Consider the following 25,104-nt stretch of genomic DNA (forward strand, 5'->3'; position numbering starts at 1 on the left):
CAGAGAATGAATGGACATCCATGGAACGTAGAACCTTTCTGATACCTATTCCTTGACCCCTACACAATCCGGCCAGCATACACATCAAAATCAAAAGTAAAGATAAACAAATGGCATACTGGCTTTTAGTATATTAATCTAAGTATATAAGGATACCAATATTTTTCTACATATGTTTCAAGGGATGGGGAACACAGAAAATAAAAAAATTACTGCTCAAGAAGAAATCATTACATTTGATTTTTTCTCTCGAAAACGACTGAAAAGCAACTTTAGGTTCTGTTGGATATGATGCTGCAATGTGGTGCCCATCGGCTATGCAACTGTTTAAATGTGATAAAGATAATTATGGTCAAGCATCTCAAGTTTTTCTACATTTTTGAGCAATAAAATGTTTAAAAAATTCACAGATCATTATAAATTTTAAAGAAATATGCATTCATATAAAAGTTTAAATTTCTTTTTTTCCTTCATAATGGCCCAAATTTGTTAAATAAATAAATAATATAATTCTATTTTGATCATTATTGAAAATATAAAATTGATGTTAACTACTTCAAAGGTTTTTAAGAAAAGCGCTGAGAAAATAATTATTATTAAATTACCGTATTCTTTAGTAATGACATTGTTTGGTAAAAAAAAACAACATAATTCTGGTTAATGAAATAAAATACCAAACTGTACGGTACTTTAATCATTTTCTGGAAATTTTTCCGTTCATATGGTATCGGCGGTTTGCTGGAAATTCTGAATTTCAAAATTGTAGTTCTTATTATCACGCATTTATTAAAAAAATACAAAATTTAAATGCAAAACTGGATTTAACAGAATAAATGGTTTTATTTCCATGAACTAAGTTATCATGGTAAAATTACCAAGCGTTCAATCATCTATCAAATTTTATCATATATTAATTATAAAACCATATTTCATTGCTGATTTTATCAAAATCATTATCAAAGCGCTTTTACCCAGCTTTTTAATGTACCCATAGAGCCAGAAACACGGCAAATTTAATTATATTCCAGTATTTTCTTTTACCATACTTTTTTCTCAGCGTGGTTAACTTTCTTTTACAATAAGTGGTCAATTATGATTTAATACTAGATCAATGAAACTCATTATAAATTAATGTGTTAGCAACGTTATAGTAACAAAAAACTCAGAATAATAATGTTAACAAATATATAGTTTTCTTTTTCCTACTAATATGGTTAATTGAATACAAAAAAGTTAACAGTAAATGAAATGAAGTTTTCGTAATGCAAATCATATATTTTGCTGAAACGATAGATCTAAGATAATAACACAACTGTCGAGTGATTAAATGAGTGATTAATCGAGTGATTAAAGCTAATGTAATTCTGATTGCCGTGAGTGCTCTTAATATTTGATAATTAGTACTCTTAACATTAATTAGTACTCTTAATGTTTTTTTTTAACAGCATACACTCATTGAGCTTAAGTCATGCGTAGTTAAGAAGTTCCCTTATTCAACCAAATACGCTAAAAAGAAATTAATCGAAACTCGTAAATCATTTAATACCAATTTTTTACATTTGTCATGACAAATTTTCTGTTTAAAAAAAGTTGAAAAAGCTTCTTTTTCTAAAGTAATCGTAGAAGGAGCCGCAATTAATGTAGGGAAAAAAATAGTTTTTCTGGGATTGAAAATTTTAAAAGAAGTAGTTTACTCGCGTGATTTGGGGGTAGAAAACCGATCTGTTAGAACCTAAATGGAATCGTTCGACGAAAAAAATACGATCGAAACTTTCATTCCTACTGAAATCTAAAACTCGTGGTTAGATAGGAAACATGAAAAAAATCGTTTGAAAGAAAAAAATAATCACAATAATAAAAAGGAGTATTCGTGGCAAAGCGGACTAGAAGACAAATGGAGAAATGTGGGGGAAAGGGAAGAAAAGGCAGACGAAAAAAAAAAAGATTTGAATTCCAACTTTCACCACCGATAATGTCTCTGTGACAGTAAAGATTTTGGCGACAACGGATCTGTAAGCGGAAATTGTTCCACGTTTTGTGAAAAAGTAGTTTGAAATAAAAAGGGAACATTAGAGTTTGCCCTGTTGAAAAGAAAAATAGAATGATTTTTAGATATGCGTATACACGATACTTTTCAACAAACTTTCATTTTGCTGGAAAAAGAATTTTACATTTGTTCTAATTTTGTAATCGATGTGCATTTTTTTCTATTTCATTCCTTGTTAAAATTTCAATATTAAATCGCTCTAAATTTCTACTTAATGCCATCTTTTAATACAATCAAACTAAGTTTTGAGATAGCTAATTAAAATAACCAGTCGGGAGTTACTGGAATTTGCTTATAGAGGTAACCAGGTAATCTCTCTGCCTGAAGATAAGTCAAGTTTTTACCAGCTACCTAGAATCGGACAGGAGAAACATTCAATTTTGTCCGGTTACCGGTTCATCGGACCCAGCAAAATTATGGGACTCAATTCATTTCTAATAATAATGATAATGATAAAAGTAAAAATACCTACTTATGGTCTAAGGAATATCATGGAAATTCACCAGAATTCACTGCAGTATTGTGCTTCAAGTCTGATGAATTCCATGACTTAAATCTAATTTAGAACTCGTGATATATTTTAAAGAGTAGTTAAGGTAATATGGATCTTATGTTTAAAAATGCACATAATAAGTAATGGTATGTTAAAAACGCGAAATAATAATATAAGTCTGATTCCACGCTGAATAAGTTACAAATGTTTGCACCAATCTATGGAGTCAATGCCAAAGCGTCCACATAAGGATAATGATAATAATAATAATAATACAAAAATTACAACAAATAGATTAGTTCTATTTTATTTGTTGTAATTTTTATCCTTTTTTTCGGACTTTTTAAATTATTTTTCTGTAAAAACTTTTTTTCTTCCCCCAGTTGCTTGTTATTTTTATTATTATTATTTTTCTTTTCCCCCCTTTTTTCATATGTCTGTAATTTACCTTTGTTTTATCTTAATTTTTAACTTATCTTATGAGTTCTATTTACTTGCAGCTTATGCGCAATAAATAAAACTTATTGTTTTTCTTAATTTCTTTCGTGATTTTTTGTATTTATTTATTTTGCTGTAATAATATATATTATTATTTATTATTATCCCTATGTCCCTATTAATTTACACAGTATATTGCTACCATTCATTTACCGTTCAATTTTTTAGAATATGAACATGTTTCAACATTTTTCATTGCGTACGAAAGCACCGCAAATGTTAATAGTTAGTCGCTTTTGTCAGTAATCCTTTGCTCTAATATTTAGTTATACCGAAGCGATGAAAATATTGGATTGTTCCGAAAGTAATTTCATTTTTTTATGGAAATGAAAGATGTTTTTTTTTATAGTGAATAAATATTTTATTGACTTATGCATTTTTCTTTCTGGTCCATTTTTCTGGCAGTAGCATGATTCTAATCATTTTATTCTTTGCTAGCAATTTAATCCTAGATTCAGGTAATTTTTTACCGTCTTATTTAAAGTAAAGATTTTACCGTCTAAAAAATTTTGTGGTGATTGGAGCAAATATATTGATGTGAATTAAGTTGTAACCTAACTCGATGACGTTTTCAAAAAATTTATGTCTTAAAAAAACATCATCATCATTAGCGCGGTATAGGCCTTGGTTTTTTCGAAAGAATTTTTCCGCGTCGTTCTCCTTGTTACCAGGTCTTACCAGTTTAGCACCCTAATTATTTTAAAATCCACATTAATAGAGACGTTTTGGACTACCTCTAGATCGTCTACCAATTGCATTAAAAATCGTGACTAAACACGTGATTAAAATCGTAATTTAAATCGTCAGTTTTGATGATTTAACATCTTGCCTATATGAAATAGTAGTCCAGAAAGAGTAGTCCATGTTTCAGTTGCCATACGTTATCAATATTTTTCAAAAAATTTTTTAGAAGCGTTACAAAAGGGTACCAGGATGGTGCTAATTCAAAAAATATTCCTTATTTTCAGTTCTTAAATTTCTTTAAACACCTTTATATTCGACAAATAAATTCGACTTGGTTAACAATATTCTCCTCAAATTGAAATTAATGAATAAAACTAGTTTAGATTTGTGCAATAGTTCTCTTTGTAACCAGTTCAGCACCCTGATTATTTTCGAATCCACATTAATGGAGACGTTTTGGACGCCCTCTAGATCGACTACCAATAAAAATCGCGACAAAACACGTGATTCAAATCGTGATTCAAACCACCAGTTTTGATGATTTACATTTTCTCTATATGAACTAGTAGTCTAGAAAAATTATGTTTCTGTTGCCGTGAGCAATCTATATTTTTCAACAATTGTTTTTGAAATCGATACAAAAGTGTACCAGGATGGTACTCACTCAAAAAACATTCTTTATTTTCAGTTATTAAATTTCTTTAAACACCTTCACATTCGACTCATAAATTCAACTTGGTTAACAGTATTCTCCTCGAATTGAAATTAATGAATAAAACTAGTCCAGAGTTGTGCAATAGGCCTTGGCCTTTTCGAAATCATTCCCCCGTGTCGTTCTCTTTGTTACCAGGTCTTACCAGTTTAGCATCCTGATTATTTTAAAATCCATATTAATGGAGACGTTTTGGACGCCTTCTAGATCGACTACCGATGAAAATCGTGACTAAACACGTGATTAAAATCGTGATTTAAATCACCAGTTTTGATGATTTACATTTTCTCTATATGAACTAGTAGTCTATAAAGATTATGTTTCAGTTGCCGTGAATAATCTGTATTTTTCAACAATTGTTTTTGGAATCGATACGAAAGTGTACCAGGATGGTACTCATTCAAAAAACATTCTTTATTTTCAGTTATTAAATTTCTTTAAACACCTTCACATTCGACTCATAAATTCAACTTGGTTAACAGTATTCTCCTCGAATTGAAATTAATGAATAAAACTAGTCCAGAGTTGTGCAATAGGCCTTGGCCTTTTCGAAATCATTCCCCCGTGTCGTTCTCTTTGTTACCAGGTCTTACCAGTTTAGCATCCTGATTATTTTAAAATCCATATTAATGGAGACGTTTTGGACGCCTTCTAGATCGACTACCGATGAAAATCGTGACTAAACACGTGATTAAAATCGTGATTTAAATCACCAGTTTTGATGATTTACATTTTCTCTATATGAACTAGTAGTCTAGAAAGATTATGTTTCAGTTGCCGTGAGTAATCTGTATTTTTCAACAATTGTTTTTGGAATCGATACGAAAGTGTACCAGGATGGTACTCATTCAAAAAACATTCTTTATTTTCAGTTCTTAAATTTCTTTAAACACCTTTACATTCGACTAATAAATTCAACTTGGTCAACAGTATTCTCCTCGAATTGAAATTAATGAATAAAACTAGTCCAGAGTTGTGCAATAAGAAAACTCTCATTACTAATCCCCAATACAAAGGCACAACAACTACTCCTTTATCTGAAACAATTCATTTTAGCAACATCTGAGCCAAGAGACCCCTGGGACGCACTAACAAGGAAGTTAGGATTTCTGTCTGCCAGGGGGGAGGAGTTCCTTTCGCAGATACTTTCGATACTTTTCCCTCTTATCCCATAGAAAATCTTTTTCATTGAGAAAAATGAAGTTTACGATCCATGAAGAAAGAGATATCTGGGATATTAAAACGTCTGTTATCCCCCAGAGATGCTTTACTTTATGTTCCTTTCTGGATATTCACCAGATTTCATAATAGATCTCCTTTGATTGATGAATCATAAAGTCTTGCATTATTATTAATTAATTAATGAAGATTTTTAATTAAAGAAATTGCACAATAATGTTGAATCAATAATAATTATTATGTGTATATAATCAACGAATAACCAAAACATATTCCTTCAATGGATTTTAATCTTTGACTTAGTTAAATCATATTTTGAGTCGCAATAAAATCGGGTTGTTGTAGTTGTTTCTTATGACACTTGGACAATCTAAGCTCGCTAGTCATTGATTAGCTTTTGCGAATAAAGTTAGGAAGGTGCTCCTTTCGTTTGATAAGAGAGCACCGCAATGCTTAAAGTACGGTTTTCGCTCAAAACCATGCGGATAGAAGACAGTACCATTCATTCGCGAAACCACTTGTCCCGCAGTAGAGTGATCGTTAAGATACGGTTTCCAGCAGATCACGCATCACTGACTACGGTCAGTGTGCGGGTGGGTGACCCCTTGGATCAGTCTGCGTAAGGACCGAGAGTGTGCGGTATTTGTCCTCCTTAAACTGTTCTACCGTAAAGTGCTTGACTTCGCGTGCAGGTCGTTGGGCTACCGAAGTGGAGGTGCCAACCCTCTGCAGAAGATCAAAATTGGGATGGCATGTCTTCGGATCATCCTCAGGGATGTTTCCCAGACCGTCGCCAATAGCCCATAGTGCAGCTCTAGTGCGATGTAAATGAACTACAACTACAACTAATTCGCGAAACCACTTCCTCAATTTAGACATAGATCTGAAGGGGAAGGAAATTTTTTTCTGATCCTTTCACCCATGGTGCTGCTCAGTCACAGATCAAAGGACTTTCAATTCCACAGATTTTACGAGTACGCATATGCTCTGCGGTTTTAGTGAAGTTAATTCTCCAACCTCTGGGCTACCACGGTTTATAAAATCATGCAAAAGTTGAATAACACTGGGGAACAAATGCTTTGTTGCGTTCATACAAATACTTGATCGTACCGAATTCGAGTATGGGGATTTTAAATTTGAAATTAGTTTTCCTCCTAAAGCTACAGATTAGTTCTTTAAGTGACATTTTAGTCTATTTTTTGCATAAATGTACAAGTTTGAAAACGTTATGTATAACAGGAGTCATGTAAATGCTGAGACAAACTTCTAAGAGAATTAGAGTACATTGTCTTTGTCATTGCATGCGGCTAGGGGTGCTTCCTCCTGAACAGAGGCACACGAAGAAACAGTTCATAATAGGTATATCCTCTTTCGGCATATGACGACATTCCCGGGCATGCATTCCTACTCTATTTTAATCCTGGTGATGTGCCCCAACTCCCCTAGAAGTCTGTCGTAAAATTTATGCGAACCCTATATTATATAGCATTTTTAAAGCATTTCATCAAAAAATGGAATGAAAATGTTCTTACAAAAACATTGTAGGTTGGAGCGAGAAACCGATTTACAGATTTCAAATCAAAGATACGGAAGTATCTAAGATCTGATAAAAAAAAATCTCATGCAACAGAAAGCATAATAAAAATTGATTTTGGTGTAATTAAATCTTGAACTATCATTTAATTGAGGTAAATATGTAAAAAAATATTTAAAAACACAGTTTATTCAGTAATAAAGATATGTAACGAATTTGACGATCAGTCAAATTCTGCATTAATATTAAATTGTTAATATCGATGCGAAAATAAAATTTAACTTCACACTTTTATCCTTAATAATTACGCGCATACTTTTGACTTTTATCCTTAATCTAGCACTGATATTTTACAATTAGCGTAGAAGTGAAGAAGAATTTATCATCATATTTTTTATGAAATAAATATGTGCTTACGTGGGAGGAGTAATTAAATGCTGTATTCATTTTGAAATATTGGTGTAGATTTGTAGAATAATGTAACATCATAATTGCATATGTAAATAAATACATTTAATCATTAAATCGAAATTTGCATTTATATTATTAAATTGATATAAATATGTAAAACGTTTCAACATAGTAATATAAATAAGTAATCTATGCTTTCATTAAATGAATAATAAAATTCTCGCATTAATTTAGATTGTTGGTGTAGACATGAAAAAAGTCAAATTCTATTTCTTTAACAACTAAGTTAAGATTTCTAACTACAAGAGGGAGGAGTATTTTTCGCAGACATTTTCAATACTTTTCCGTTTTATACAGTAGAAAATCTTTTTCATTGAGAAAAAATGTATTTAAGATCAATGTAGAAAAAGGAATATGTGAACACGTCTGTTTCCCCCATGCCTTACTTTATGTTCGTTTCTAATTATTCATCAGATGTTTTAATTGATAAGTAATTAGGCCTTACAGTCATGTAAATTAATTAACGTAGAAAAAATAAATAAATGATCTGTAATAGTTATATGCATACATATGATGAATAATCCAATTACATTAATATGAAATTTTTGACGTTAGCAAGAAATTAAAATTCAACATCATATTTTGATCTGTTATAAATATATTCCTACTTTTGACAAGTCATAAAACCATTCCCTGATATTTGACTTAGATGTGTAGAAATATTCAACACCAAAAACGTTAAAACATAAACAAAAACTTTAAGCAATATTCATTAATAACATCAATTTATTATTCATAAAATACACTATTTATAATAAGATCTTTAATAAAATACAGCAACAATTTATTACCAAGCTTCTTATCTAAAATGTATTGAACATAGTTGAAGTCCGATTTTAAACGCGTACACAACGATTCTCCATGTCTTAATTTCTGGCAATTCCTTTTTATTAGATTAATATTTATTTTTATTTATTCCGTCTTCTTTAATCTGTTAGCTCTTAAAACCATTTCTCAGACACTTTCGCCGATCTTCGCCAAATGGACTCAGATTCCAGTCTGCCCCAGGAATCTCCTGGGGCTACTTAAAGAGCCCCCTCTGCCGCTTTATGATTCTGTTTGTGTTTGACCAAGTTTTGTCGAGAAGTGTAAATTCTGCACTTGTTTTAAAATAGAAGAAGGGCTTTCGCCAAACAGTGACAAAGAGTTGTTAAATCGTGGAAATATGACTTTATAAAATTCTCTAAGGACTGATTCCTGTTTTGCTGAATGCGAAAAATCTCATTAAGTCTTTTTGTATGGGTTTGTCGTAAATTGAAGTTGATTTTGTAGGGGGTTTGTCCCATTTTAATTACTTTTTACAAGAAAACTTATTTGAAGTTGTGGTATATTGTACTTTATATTGTTTTTTTCTTCTTGAATAAAACATTCATATTATATTTTTGTTTAAGTAGGAAAATAAGACATTGCATTTAATAAGTTATTAAAATATTATAAATAATACCAAACGAAAGTAAATCAGATTAAACAAATATAGAATTAAATTAATGATATCAATAGTTTCAATTAATTATTATAGCATAATATGAACAAAATAATTTATTAATACATATTATTAAAAACAGTTTAAGTGTGGAAACAACGTGAACCGCTTTTTGAAAAGATTGGTAATATTATTTTCTTAGAAATTATATCATTATTACGTTTTTTTTTATGTTTTAATATCAATTATATAATATAATATTATAAATAAAATATTATAAATAATACCAAACCATATAAAATATTTATAATACCATTATAAATAATACCAAAAATATTATAATAATTAATAAAATATTATAAATAATACCAAACGAAAGTAAATCAAATTAAACAAATATAGAATTAAATTAATGATATCAATAGTTTCAATTAATTATTATAGCATAATATGAAAGAAATAATTTATTAATACATATTATTAAAAACAGTTTAAGTGTGGAAGCAACGTGAACCGCTTTTTGAAAAGATTGGTAATATTATTTTCTTAGAAATTATATCATTATTACGTTTTTTTTATGTTTTAATATCAATTATATAATTTAAAAGAAACTTTGAAAAAGTGGTTAGAATTCTCCATTGTTATTTTTCTGCATTTAAATTGATAAATGCAGCCGAAATTTATTAAAATGTGAAAAGAGAACGCAAAATGCAGTGTTAAACTTTTATAACATCACGAGTAATTTTCAATCATAATTTATGATTCATGCAAAATTTTGATTCACGATTCAATTAATCCATGGAAACTTTTTTACTTACGACTTGAACCTTCTGTGTTACTTAAGTATTATTTTAAAGTAAAACAACTTTTACTGGGTAGAAGCTACTCATTTAGCCGGCCTTCTTTCTTAACACATTATTAACAGAATCTTATAAAATATTTATGTGCAACACTTAATATACAAAAACGCTTAGGCTATCGCGTTTTTGCAAATAAACCGCTTTAATTTAATACATTTCTTCCCTAAAAATTATTTACGTTTATGTTGTGAAACTTAATTTTAAAAATTAAATAATTACGTCTATCATGTCTGCATAAACTTATCAATTAATTTATTTGGTTATCTAACAATTTGAATTTTATATTTTTGTAGTACACACATAAAAATACTATAGATATAAAATGTGTGACACAATGAGATAAAGATTAATATTTTAGATTTAAAATGAGCGAAAATTAGTATGAGTTTTATAATTAACTAAATATTTTATTTGTGTTAATTTCTAATTCATAAAGATAATTATAAAAGATATCAATTTAATTTTTAATTTATAGGTAATATATTATTCTTATTTTTGCATAACATCTAGAAATGCTTACGTTGAATGATATTGTCATATGATATTCTCATATATCATATGAATGACATTCTCATATATCATATGAATGATATTCTCATATATCATATGAATGATATTCTCATATATCATATGAATGATATTCTCATATATCATATGAATGATATTCTCATATATCATAGCTCTTGCAATATGTAATTGCAATATGTCTTGCACTATGCAATGTTGAGAATATTACTTTAGACAGAATAATGGTATTTTCATTATTTAAAATCTTTTTCTCGTTTTAGGCACATTGCGGTCCCGTTTAAGTAATACCTATGTTCATTAGGGTGATATTAATTAAAAAAATTATAATTTGCATAATTAAGGTTCTCCATAATTATGAGATAGAGATTCAATTTGTTATGAGATAAATGACTATGACGTTAGTTATACAAATATTACATAACATTCATAGCTCATCGCGACAGTTAAATATTTCATGATGTTCCAAAATAATTAAATCAGAAATTTCTTTAATGAAACCATACACGTCTGACCTTCCAACAAGCTTTTTTTAACGTTAAAATTGTTCTTAGGCGAAAATAAAACTTTTGAATTAAATAGGAATACTCTCCCAAGTTTCTAGAATTACTCATAATGACTAAATCATACAATTCTTCGAAAATCATCACAGCAAAACACTACGTCGAACATATTTATTTCGAAAAATCAAAAGTACCTTCAACCATCGAAAAAAACAAACTTTTTATCGTTTTGGCAACAGCAGAGCCACTCATAGAGGAACACGATTATAACTAGAATGAGATTAATTAAAAAATATTTTGAAAAGCACAATGAAATATTTTTCATCGTAATGAGATTCTTTAAATTATGAGATAATTAGTAGTGATGACTATTTCAGTAGAATATTATTACAGTACGCAAAAGAAGAAAAAAATGGACTACCCTGAATAACTTTTGATCTTATTATCAGATCTTCACATTCTAGAACTCAAACCTAATGGTTCAAGAAGGTGACCTCAAATATGCTAATTTGTAAGTGCAGACGATATTTTAAGTTTCAAAATCTGACGTGTACTTTTTATATGTACTTTTTTCTGAATAAACAAGCTTTTTTTTTCCAACGAATTACTGACACCCCCTCCCCTCAAGAAAAATTTCGGGGGTAGTCACAATCTGGGAAATATTGTCACAGTAGTTTGGTCAGAAGAGTAGTCCCCAAGTTTGGGCCCTTTAATGTTGATTTCATTTTATGCGTATTTAACCATATCTCGAAATTTTTTTTAAACGAATTGAAACATTTTTGCACACAGTAATAAAGTTTGCTTATACAAAGATAGTTCCATGCAAAAAATATCTTTTATTGATATTAATATTTCTTTTTTATTTACTTCAACATCAGTTGAAACATTTTTGAACAGTAAGGAACACATTTTTTTTACATCATTTTAAAGAATGTCCTTTTATTTGGCGAAAAAAAAAAACTCGAGAGAAATCGGTCAAATAGTTATTGAGAAATTGAATTTTAAATATACAACTTTTAAAATTCAATTTCTTTGGAACTAATTGATAAATTTCGCCATTTAAATTATATTTCTTAAAATGCTGAATAATGCTTAAAATGTTTTCGACTATTATTAAATGAATTAATAAAAAATAATAAATAGTTCTTGAAAGTTATTTTTTGCGTAGAAAAATCTTTGGATAAACGAACTTTACAATTGTGCTTAAAAAAGTTTAAATTCGCTTCAGAAATTCTAAAGAAATGGCAGAATACTCTTAAAGTAAAATTAACATTAAAGGCTCTAAATTTTGGATAGCTCCCCTGACCGAACTGTCGGGACCATGTTTTCCCGATTGCGGCTAACCCCTATATTTTGAAAGTCAGAAATCCAAATCCATCGAAAAAGGGTAAGCTTATTCAGAGAAAGTACCATTTTGTGTCGTATTTCGTAACAGAAAATATCGTCTGCACAAATTAATGAGTATATTTAAGGTCAACCCCTCAAAACATTAAGATTAAGACCTAAAATGCGAAGATTCGATCGTTACATCAAAAGTTATTCAGGGTGGTCCGTTTATTTTTTTTGCGCACAGTACTTTCAAAGCTCACGTGGATGGTTAAGTATTGTTTGATAATCTTAAATACCCCACAGCATTATTTGCTGAAATCATACACGCTTGAACGTGCATATTTTTATTAAATATTTCTTCTTTAAAATTTAAACCTTGTTATAAAAAATAAATCTAACTAACTTAACTAACTAAGACAATCTCTCTCAAATTACCACCTCTTGATATACGTAAATGCTAAACCGAGCATATTTATTTCGACAGATCAGAAGTACTTTCATCCATTAAAAAAAACTTTTTTTCTCGTTTTGGCAACAGCACAGCCACTCTCATAAGAACCCAATGATAATTAGAGAGAGATTAATTAAAAATTAAGTCCGCTACGAATCCCCATTTTCGACGCCCCATCTTCAAGCTCCGAGGCAATTCGCTTAAATGTTACGCGAAACGTAAAAATGAATAAAAAATTACATCTGATTCCTTTTCACCTTCGCCCATCTTTCTCTAACACGTCCATTCGTGTTGAAGCTTATTTTTTTTCACTCTTTTCCATTCATTGTATGAAACGATTGCTTCAGAGAAATAGATTTTTTTTTCTACATCACTTGGCGACACTTTATTTTTCATTTCTCAGAATAGAAGTTAGAGAAATCTCGTTATTGCTATTGAGGGGGCCAGGGAGTTTGTAGTTTCTGCATTTTTGATTTTGCAGAGGAAAGTTGGCTTTGGTAGATTGAATTAGAAGATTTGATTCGATACAGGAATATTCTTTTATCATAAGTTAGAGTTGATTATAATTTACTTTACTCTTCTTTATGCTTTCCCAAAAGTCAAATTATCTTTCCGAAAAAAAGTAAGTTGACGTCATCATCTGATGGTAACTTAAACGAGTAATTTTTTTTAATAAAAATAACTTCGTTTCCTTTAATGAATCTCTTTGACGCTTCAAATAAATCTTATCTTTTTTTAACATTGAATTAAGGATATTTTTCACGGATATAGCTTTGTAATTAAATTAACCATGAGATCCTTTTAATGTTTGCACTTTTTCGCTTGACTTATTTAGTGGTTTAACTATTTAATTCTTTATGCTAAAATCATGCAAGTATGTTAATATTTTTAAATAATATTTTTAGTAGCCTTTAGACGCCGATGTAGTCTTTAGATGGCTAAACGATTCACATCCTGATATTACGCTTGTTGCCGTAAGTTCCATTCGAATTACACGGCTAAAAATTTCTGTAAAAATAATTAGAAGAAAAGCAAGTTAAAATGCGCAAATTCTCATTCAAACACGTGTTAAAGAAGTTTTCTGTTTTAAGGCATTTTAATGTTTGTTTATTTTCGCGTGACTTATTTAGTTGTTAAACTTTAATTCTTAGCTGCTTTTAAACGCAGATGTATTCTTTCGGTGGCTAAACAATTCCTTTCCCGATGTCACACTCATTGCAATAAATTCCCTTCAAACTACACTGATAAAAATTTCTGTGAAAATACGCAGAGAAAAACAGGATTCTTGTTCAAACACGTGCTTGTGAGTTTTTTGTGCTGATCCTTTTATTGTTATTCTTTTTCGCTTGATTTATTTAGCGTTTTGATAAATTCCCTTCGAACTACTCTGCTAAAAATGTCTGTAAAAATACGGAGAAGAAAAACAAGAATCTCTGTTAAATTGCGCAAATTCTCATTCAAACACGTGTTAAAGAAGTTTTCTGTTTTAAAGCATTTTAATGTTTGTTCTTTTTCGCCTGACTTATTTAGTTGTAAAACAATTTAAATATTGGTCTTTTCTGTCTTTAATTCTTGACTGCTTTTAAGCGCAGATGTATTCCTTCGGTGGCTAAACAATTCCTTTCCCGATGTAACACTCATTGCAATAAATTCCCTTCAAACTACACTGATAAAAATATCTGTGATAATACGGAGAGAAAAACAAGAATCTCTGTTAAATTGCGTAAATTCTAGTTCTAACACGTTTCTGTTTCCAGTTAACAGAATTACGGAAAATTATTGTTTTTCTAAAGCGACTTTCAACATATTGTTATGTTACATCAGAGATACCATTGATAATTATTCCATGAACAAATTGCTGACCATGTGGTGTGAATAGACTATTCGTTTAACGCAACTTCAGACTGGTTTCAATTCCTCGTGATAAAAACTAGGGACTTGATTGGTTTGCTCTTTCTTCGATTTTATTTCAGTATATCGCAGCGTAAAAAAAAATCAGGATCAAATTATGGTAAAATACAATTTTACTGGAACAGATTACAAAACAAAAAAGTCAGTTATACCGCAATTTTTACAGCAATAATTACCGTAAAATCACTTAATCTCTCTAATTAAATAAATGTTAGTGTAAAAATAACGGTTTGATATTTTAAGGTCAAAATGAATTTTACGGTTGGTGTAAGCAAAGTGCCGGTAAATTTTACCGGAATTTTTTTGCAGTGTAGATTCAGTGTTCAATGTTTGACGTGATCTTCGATCCGGATAAAATTTAATGTCTAAGAGCCCGGAAGTAATTTACAGAGTTTTGCTTACCTTATTTCTGCAAAATTACTGAATCTCTTGTGAATATTATTCTATAGATTTACAGAAACTTTCTGTTTTTTTCTGTAATTTTTAAATTTCGTTATTTTACATCATGAGTTAGAATTACCTTGCCTTCGGGCAAAATGTGAAAAATTTTCCTCTCCGTGTAATGCAAGGTGGTTTGTTCCGTCAAAAAGTACACTTCGAAGGCTAGTTTGTCCCAATGCTTGATCCAGGATTTCCCTTGTCTTCTGGATTGATAAAAAAAACTTTCGAAGCTAAGTAGTTAAACATTGACTGTCACAAACTCAGAATCAGGTCAGCCGTTTAAGGTTGGTTATAAAAAAGAATAAAAACATCTATATCTATGAGCCGCGCTCTCGTCTCTAAATGCTGTAAATGTGAGCGATTGCCGGTCAATTAGGGTTCTGCTCTGGACTCGTACCAACCACATTGCTGACGTAAAATATCCTCAGTGTTAGACAGATCATGGGTTAGAATCCTCTTGCCGTCGGGCTAACTGTGTGAGGTTTTCGTGGTTTTCTTGTCCATGTAACGCAGTTGTGGGTTGGTTTAGCTTATAAGTCCCCTATGCTTGATTTAGGAGTTTTCTTGTCTTCGAGGTTGAGTTTAAAAGGCTACGGAGTTAATCATTGACAACCGTTTAACTGAAAATAGGTCGGCTGTTCAACGGTTTTGAAATAAAAGTGTAATTGTTTGCTGCATCAAATTTTTACATAGCTGTGAAGTAACATGGTACAAAATAAATCTTTTTCTTATTAAATTAATGAATGCAATAACTACATTTTACTTCTTTCCATTAGCTGTATTTTTATAAATTGCACATATTTCTTTAGTATTAGTTTATTTCCCTTTAAATGTGAAAGATTTATTATTTCTCTGTAATTGAAACTATTATTTTGTCTTCGTGACAAGTCATAGGATGGAAGAAAAACGAGAAAATTTCATAAAAGTCCTAATCATTTATTAATATTACCGGAAAAAATAAAAGAAATCGAAACAAAATGGTGGACCCATCAAATTTGGTCAGGCATACTCCACTTTCCCGAAAAAAAAAATCTTTTCAATTCAGCTTATTTTTTCCCCGCGTTTTTGTTCTTTCTTTCATTCTTTCCTTCTCATTTTTGTTCACGTAGTAGTAGTGTTTTCCTGTTTTCATGTTCTTCGTTGTTCGGGGCGACCATATCTCACAAAACTTGACAAATTGTCGCCGAGATGAATTGATTTCTTTTTATTTCGGCTTATTTTATCCCTTTTTCCTTTACTCTTTCTTTCTTATTTTATGAAGAAGGAGTAAGAAATGAAAGAATCTATACAATAAAAAAATATGAAGAAAAAAAAATGAGCAAAGGCAGAAAAAAATTCAAGAAAAGAAAACAAGATTAGTCTCAAATGCGCAGATTTCCCTTACATCTGCGATTGTCAACATTCGTTAAAATCAAACGATATTCTGCGTCCTGATCTTTATTGTTAAGAAAATGAAAACGATTTTAAATGAAAAAAGAAGCATTTCTCTTTCATCATTTGACATAGCGTAGATGATTAATCGAAATATGAGAAAGATTTTTATCTTATCGCGGGTGAAATACTTCTGGTAGAAAAAAAAACAAAGAACTAAAATTGGTGTTTACTTATTTATTACATTTCCATTTTGTTTTCTTTTATAATTTCATGTTACAATAAATTTTTCAGAAAAGAAATGAATTATTTATTTTACATATTATTTCTGATCTAATTTCTAAGCATTTTTTGTGACACAATTTTTGCTATTTGACATGAATTTTTTTCGATTATAAGGTTGTAAATTAGAAAAAAAAGTGTGCAAAAAACAATGCTAGAAAAAAACTTTTAAAACCTATATCTCCTTTTTGGATGCCGATCTCAAATTAAAAATCTTAACCAATATTCAAATTCTACAAGAAATGCAAACGATATCGCTTTTTAAGATATATTGTTAATAAAAAGGAAAACAATTTTAAAAGCTTAAAAAAAAGAGTAATTTTTCTTTCAACATTTGGCATCAAATAAAACACTGATCAAAATATGCGAAAGAAGAACTCTTTTAGGTTCCTGGTGAAGAATTTATGGGACAAAAATATGTAAATTAGTAGAATAAAATGGTATTTGCTTTCTTACTTGGTTTATTTTATTTGACAGTAATTATTCAGGCAATAAACTATTAATTTTAATTTTTCTTTCTGATCTGTTATCGCTTCTTTATTTGCACTGCATTCCTGTGGACTTTCCCTTAAAAATTTAATGTTTCATTCGAATTCACCTTTTAATATTTAGTACCAAAGCCAAAATAAGCATACATTTTAACAAATCGATACGTTAAGAATTATTATAATTAAAATGATATTTATTATTATGTATTTTGTTAAATAAGCCCAACGGTCTTGTAAACGGATCTTGTAAAATAGTAAATTAATATGAATAATTAATTATTTGATTGAAAAAAGGGCTATTGTATCTGTTTTTTCCTCTTTCTAAATATTTAATTGAACATTGATGCCTATTTGTTTCATTTGTATTTAAATATTTCTTATACCACTGTATGTTTAACCTATGGTTCACTATTCAATTATATTATATAGTAGATTTTCATTGTATATTATATAGATGATGTTTATATTATTAAGATAGGACACTGGTAGCTAATTTACTGAAATAATCTCTTCAACAATACTAATTTGAATCATTAGTTCGAAAAATGTATTGATAAGTATTTTTCTTTACATTCTAAAATGAATTAACCTTCGTTAAAATTTAAATAACTTTAACATTTACTAGCAACAAAATATCTCGCTAACATCTACTGCAAAATGTAATTACTTTTCCTGAAATACACATCGTTACTTGTAATTAAAAATAGTATCTGTGTTATAATCTCAAATATAAAGTACCTATGAAATTGTGCATTTATGTTCTTTAAAATAGCTAGAAGTTCAAGCTCAAAATTGCAACTCTGATTTAGATTAGAAATGTTGTTATCTTTTATCGTTTGTTAAAACAAAAATGTTATTTTATTATTGTAGTTTTAGAATGCTATTAATGTTATTCTTGAATACTTGCTATTAATGTTACTCTATGCTAACTATGGGGATAAAATTAACTTTTTTTATCTCAAAAATTAAATGTAGCTATTATTTTTCAGATTCATCGATTCAAAAAAGCAGGTCTTCATGAAATCACTGTTATTGTGTGGGATGGACAACGAGAAAGCCAATCAACAATAACAATAGTACGTATAGATAGCTTACTTCGTATTGGTATTGTATTGTATCTCTTCTTATAAATACTATAACTAGATGCTTGCAACTAACCACGTGGTTATGCCTAATCAGGTAGTTGTGCATAGCGAGTTAATGTTACAGCTTCAAGGTTTGGGTTTATAATCATGTTAAATCAATTATCGGATCAGATTTAATTGGGCACCTGCAAGTGACGTTACTTGCAAGCATCCAAATAATTTGCGTGTTTTATGAAAAATAAATATCGAAATTTGTTGGTTGCGAAACATATTAGGTACTATGAAAACTTTCTGCAACCGCTTGCGGCAATCGTATTTTTTTTAATAGTTTTGATTAAAAAAATGAATTAATTAAAAATTTAAAAATTTATTGGAAAGAACAATACAGTAATTAGAAATACATAGCTATATAATAATTCTCAATTAATCAATATTAATTTATATTCATTTTTATTGAGAAAATAAAACAGTGTTGAAATTTGATGTTGAGAATTTTAAAGCTTAAAAAAAATTTTAGTCCAGATTTAAATTTAGTGCAATATATTTAGTGAGATATATTTAATGCAATGCAATGAATTTGCAGGAAAGTATTTTTATTATTCTTAAGCTAGTAGAAAATAAATTTAATTTTAATTTTTAATTTTTTTCAAAAAAAAAATGATGAAGTTTAAAAACTATGTATGGTTTAGCGTATAGGAGAGAAAATATTTAAAGAACGAAATTAAACTTTTTTTTAATTCTCCCTTTTCTCGAATTTTCTAAAATATCTCTCAACCTTAAAACAGAAAAAAAAGGAATTTTAAGTCTTTTTATGAATATGTTAATTCACAATTTTTACACTGAGAAAAAAATATGGCTAAAACTTCCAGAATATGGTAAAATTTACCATGTTTCAAACTCTATGAAAGCAACAAAAAGTTCGGTAGATTTTATCGAAGCGCTTTGGTAATGATTTTAGTAAAATTAACGAAAAAATGTGGCTTTGAAATGTGCGATAAAATTTGGTTAATGTGGTAATGTTTCGTAATTTTATCACGATATCTTTGAGCATGGCGTAAAAACCACTTATTCGGTTAAATTTACTTATCAATTTTATATTTTTCGTATAAAACCAGAATTTTAAGTAATCCATTAACATGTTAATGGAAAATTACTAAGCAAATGGTTTAAAGATATATATATATATATATATATATATATATATATATATATATATATATATATATATATATATATTATAACCAGAAGTATGTTTTTTTGCTATAAATGTCATTGCCATACAGTACAATAATTTCATCAAATTTTCCTTCTGTGTGCGCCCTTGTAGTTTAGATTTATTAAGAATTACTTATATTAACTACAGTGGTTCTTCTCAATAAAAGTATGATATACACAAAAAATTAAGATAGTCAACCTATTTTAAACTCATCTATTAATTATTAAATATCAATGCAAATGTTGAGATTTTTATTTGAGTGAAATCTCTTAAATAAAGTTTGTAGCTGTATTTTTTTCTCAATGACTGATTAATTAAAATTTATTATTTATTTTAAACGCATTTAATGTATTACAATAAAAAAAGCTAACCACTAGAAATAAATAGCATTTCTAAATTAAACTTTTGTTTGATTAATGTTTTATTATTTTTAATTAAGAGTATTACAATCTTTTTGAACTGTATTAAAGTAAGAATTAAATATTTTAAAATGTGCAAAACAAGAAAAGGTCATATTGTGTTTCAAATTCAACGTAAAGTCATGTCGTGCAATAGCACGAAATGTTTTGTTCAACGAGCATTTTTCATTAATTAAATTGTCATTCTAACGGACTACTGCATTTGGAGAATTAATGATGTTCCAACTCCATCTGAAGTCTGCAAAGTTTTCTTAAATTCTATCCATTAAAAGTGCTATTTATCATTAAAAATAGACGACGACAGCTTCCCTCTAAAACTCTGAACAAAAATGTACACCAAGTAGCATAAAACTATTTTATTAAGTTTCGTTTTTAACAATAGTAATAAACAGTGTAAGAGATTACAAAAGAATAATACAAATAACACAAAATTCCGCTCATAATATTCAAGCATATAAAAAAAATTTCATATGCTTGAACATGAACACTCAAAAATCTTGACTAAACTGAACATAAAAGTTAGATACTTATTTTTTTCGAATATTTATTCATAGCTATCCAACGCCGCTCTCGTCAAAAGTACATTTTCAATGTTAGACAGTATTTTAGTGAAATCAAAAGACTATTCATATTCAGTGAAACAGAATATATCCAAATTTATTGTTTTATCTAAATAAAATTGTTTATTATTGCATAAAAAGGTTTTGTTCAGACAATAAGACTTAATTAATGTCCTAACTAGCAATACATTAAAATATTTTGTTGTTTATAACTTTTGATATTATGAGAGAGTACCCAGAAAATGTTACAACTTATTAATAACATATATAAAACAGAACACATAGCATGAAATAGAACACACCTACCCACCTTCGCTTTTATTTTTAAAAAAACTGCATATTTTAACTATAACATAAAGGATAAATGTGTAATTCTATCGTCCCCAACCGGAGTAAACATTACTGAATAACAATTTATAATTATTAAAACATAACTGTAATTTTTTAAAACTACAACTATGACTCTTTTATGGGAGAGCATAGTGTAATAATAAATCATGCAAAAAATCTAGCACGAATAGTTAATATTTTTTTTAATTGTGTTTTTGTTTTTTATTTTTCAATTCTAACATTTTTACATTTTCTCCCGTTTTTTTCGATTTGCGTTTTCTAACTATATTAACTATCATTCTTCAAAACGGAGCACTGGTTATTCTTACATTTTGAAAAAGAATAATGTGTGATTAACCCCAATTTAAATTGGTTTTCTAAAACCTAATACAATTTGAAATTTGAAATTTTATTTGACAAAAGCTCAACTCAAAATTATTAATAAAATTATTATATAAATGTACTTTCAATGCAGATAAATATTATTATTATTATTAATAATAATAACAATAAGTTTCATTTATTGCGCATAAGCTGCAAGTAAACAGAACTCATTCGATAAGTTCAAAATGAAGATAAAACAAAGGAAAAATACACACATATGAAAAAAAGGGTGGGAAGAAAAATAATAAAGAAGAAAAATAACAAACAACTGGGGAAAAAAAAGGATGAAATTTTTTTTAAAAATCCAGAAAATAAAAGATATAATCTTTTCATCAGCCCACACGATTATACGCGATAAAAATTTTTGCGGATATAATCGTGTGGGCTGATGATAAGATTATATCTTTTATTTTCCAGATTTTTTAAAATTTTTTTATCCTTTTTCTTTTCCAGTTGTTTGCTATTTTTTTTTCATTATTATTTTTCGTCCCCCCCTTTTTTCATGTGCCTTTGTTTTATCTTCATTTTGCTCTCTCTCTCTCTCTCTCTCTCTCTCTATATATATATATATATATATATATATATATATATATATATATATATATATATATATATATATATATATATTTGAAACTTTGATGGATTACATTAATTTTTTGCATCACGTTTATCTTATTAGATTGTTGTGATTCCAATCCTGTTTAACTTCGATTACTCCTTTGAACCATCTTACGTTGTTGGACATCCCATTTCAGCAACTATTTTGGCAACTATAACCAGCAACAGAAAATGGAATGCTGCGATAACATGCAAAAACTTCAAATCTTATACTAGGCTGGACGTACCTAAGAACAATAAAAAAATCTGTTCATTATCCAAAACTATACTTACTTGGCATTTTAATCGACCCGGAATATTCAACTGTTTGTTGTTTGTTACTGATGGAAGATTCATACTCGGAACTCGACGATATTTGTTTTACATGTATCCAGAGATCAGAAATGTGGCTATCGAAATTGATGGCACCGTTAAAACCGAAACTTTAATTCCTGCCCATGTGGTCTTTCATCAAAATATTGGACAGCTTGAGTTTGCTGTTGAATGGACAATCATTCACCCCAATTATCAACGATCAAGTGTGGTACATGACAATGACACTATTTTGCTACTCTTTCCCCATCCTGGCAATTATAAAGTCTTTGCTACTGTTTCGAATATTTTTAGTAAAGCCATGACAGCAATAGACATCACAGCTTTAGACGGCATTCAAAATGTAACTGTTGAACCATTGCAGTCGGTTTTTTATATTAAAATAAACACTTCTCTTCCATTTTCGGTAAATTGCTTAAAAGGAACTAATGTAAGATGTCACTGGCTAATAATCTGTAGTTATCCATATCTATACAATGAAACTAAAAGTGAAATCATTCGCAAATGTGAGGTAATGCCAACATTTATTTCTTCTGGTTCGTGCAAATTGTCTTTAAGAATCTACAACGATGTAGACTTAATAACTTATCCTTTTACGTGGACTGTGTTCATTGAAAAAGCCATACCATCTCTACAAGTCTCTATTCCAGTCTCAACTAAAATAAACTCAATGATAAGTGTAGGAGTTTATATTCCAGATTACACTATGCAAGCTGCTGTTGACATGCATGCATTTAATTCGCAAACAAATGCTAGTTTTGATATGTTGGATTGGGTATACAAATCGACCTTGCTTGCGAAGGGCCTCGGACAGCAATGGATTAGAATCAGAGCCTATAACAATGTATCGACTATTACATCCAGGCAATTGGTCACTGTGTTTGATGACATTGGTACAGTTTCCATTTCTTCTATTGGTTGTCAAGTGGTGGGTTTTTCGGCAAGATTCGTAGTTTTTATCGAAGGTAAGATTCTTTGATGTATTGATCTTAAAAATAAATTTCGCTATTTTATCTTTTTATAAAATTAACTGTAACAACACTGATGGATAACACTGATGGATGAGGAATAAATGACGATTGCAATGTCGAGCAATTTAAAAATGTATTATAAATTTCCAAAATTTGAGCATTTTTCATTCGAAAAATAATTTTTAACTTTAAAAAAGAAGCATGAACATCGGAAAAAATTGACTAATAATTAAAATGGCAATATAAAATTAGATGGGGATCAAAATCATAATTTGTAAAATAAGAATTCTTTATTGATAATTAACTATTAACTATCGAATAAGTGTTTAAGATTAATTTATTGGGTTATTAATTTTATTTTCAGATACATTATAAATTTTGGAATATTTAGGATAATCTTTTTTTCTCAGGTTGTTAAAAATATCACCTACACTGTTAAAAATTCCGGATCAATTAAGGTATAAAGTACCAGCTTCTCGTATGCATCATCCGTAAAATCCATTTTGACCGTAAATATTATGCCGTAGTTTTTACTATAATATTTATTTAATTAGAGGCATTCAGTGATGTTGCGTTATATATTACTGTAAAAACTACAATACACCAATTTTTTTTTCTCCTTAACTTGTTCCAGTAAAAATAGATTTTACGGTAAAAAGTAGCGGCACCCTGAGTACCTATTCTTATTACCGGAATTTGAGTGGGAATATTTTTACAGTGTATGTGATTTCTTTTTGTAAAATGAAACAGAAACAAGTTAATAACTTATTACTTAGAAAACACAACTTGCATCCAAACGAACTTTTCTATCGTCTGTAACATCAATATTGTAAGGGTAATTAATTTTTAAAAAAAAGTAGGCTATTGATTCAAAAACATGAACTTTATCCGATGTTTGTTACTGATATAAATTTCCAAAACCAGCAATTAGAAGGAAGGGGAATCGATTAAATTTAAACTTTAAGCTAATCACGAGTATTATCCATTCTAAAGAGTTTGAGGGGATAATATCGATTATGTAATGATAAACAATTTCATACATTATCGATAAAAATGGAATTATTGATTAAACAATTTATAAAATTATTATCGGCATTCTAATCCTGAATACTTACTCCTTTTTCCATACAAACAGTATTTTCATGAGTGTTTAGAAGAAAGAATGACTTTTTAATAATTGTAAAAAGCATTTTATTTCTTTTAAATATTTACTTAACCAGTAAAAGGAAAATTTGGGAGAAAACCATTGATACTTCTGTAATTTATTACTTCAAACAGTGGTTAATTTCGACTATTTTTAGCTTATCATAACAGAATTATCATAAATAATTTACGCTATTACATTGTTGTTTGTTAATCTACTGTTTTATAAATTTTAGCATTTTAAAGTGTGTGCAATATGTTCACCTCATAAGAATGAAACTAAGGAACAAGTTTTTTTTATTTAAAACCACGCAAGTAAACTAAAAAAACACACAAGTAAACTACAAAAACATACAAGTAAATACTATGTAAATTTTCGATTAAATATGTTTGAGAAAGTAAAGCATTCCCACAATAGTTTGTTGTGAGGCAGGGGGGTCAAAGAGGTTATAGTTCCACAATTTCAAAACCAATGACGTGATTGTGGTAGTGTGGTTGGTACTGCGCACTGGCCGCATTTACTTCCCACAAAAGCTGGTATCCTTCCATATGAAGCTATGTTGACTTCAAGCTGCCATTGGAGATCGAACTCAAGTTCTTCACAATAACAGCTCAGTGCCTTAACCACTGGGCCATAGTTTAATTTGTTGGATAATCATAATAAGGTAAAATACTTATTGGAAGAGTAGATGTAACAGCATTTGGCAGAAGCATTTCATTTTCTTTTAAAACTCGAACGTCGAAAAATAAAAAAACTAACATTTAAAAAAGAAACAGAGCATTTTCAAAATAAGAAAAATTATAAAAGTATTTCAATAATTTTCTACCTTTAGATAATTTCATGACAATATACTCTTAAATATT

The 25,104-nt window shown here is 29.1% G+C and overlaps 1 protein-coding gene across 1 annotated transcript in view; it reads left to right on the forward strand.

The window, feature by feature from the left end:
• Positions 1 to 25,104, forward strand: part of LOC107437680 (uncharacterized) — a 626,528-nt gene that overhangs the window by 367,510 nt on the left and 233,914 nt on the right. The window contains exons 7-8 of the mRNA XM_087151873.1: positions 18,192 to 18,278; positions 21,876 to 23,091. Of these exons, the coding sequence (XP_087007999.1) occupies positions 18,192 to 18,278; positions 21,876 to 23,091 (1,303 nt within the window). The remainder of the gene's footprint in view (positions 1 to 18,191; positions 18,279 to 21,875; positions 23,092 to 25,104) is intronic.

Source organism: Parasteatoda tepidariorum, chromosome 9 (genome assembly GCF_982258835.1).
Source record: "Parasteatoda tepidariorum strain Cologne lab strain chromosome 9, Ptep-v5.0, whole genome shotgun sequence".
NCBI classification, from domain to species: domain Eukaryota; kingdom Metazoa; phylum Arthropoda; class Arachnida; order Araneae; family Theridiidae; genus Parasteatoda; species Parasteatoda tepidariorum.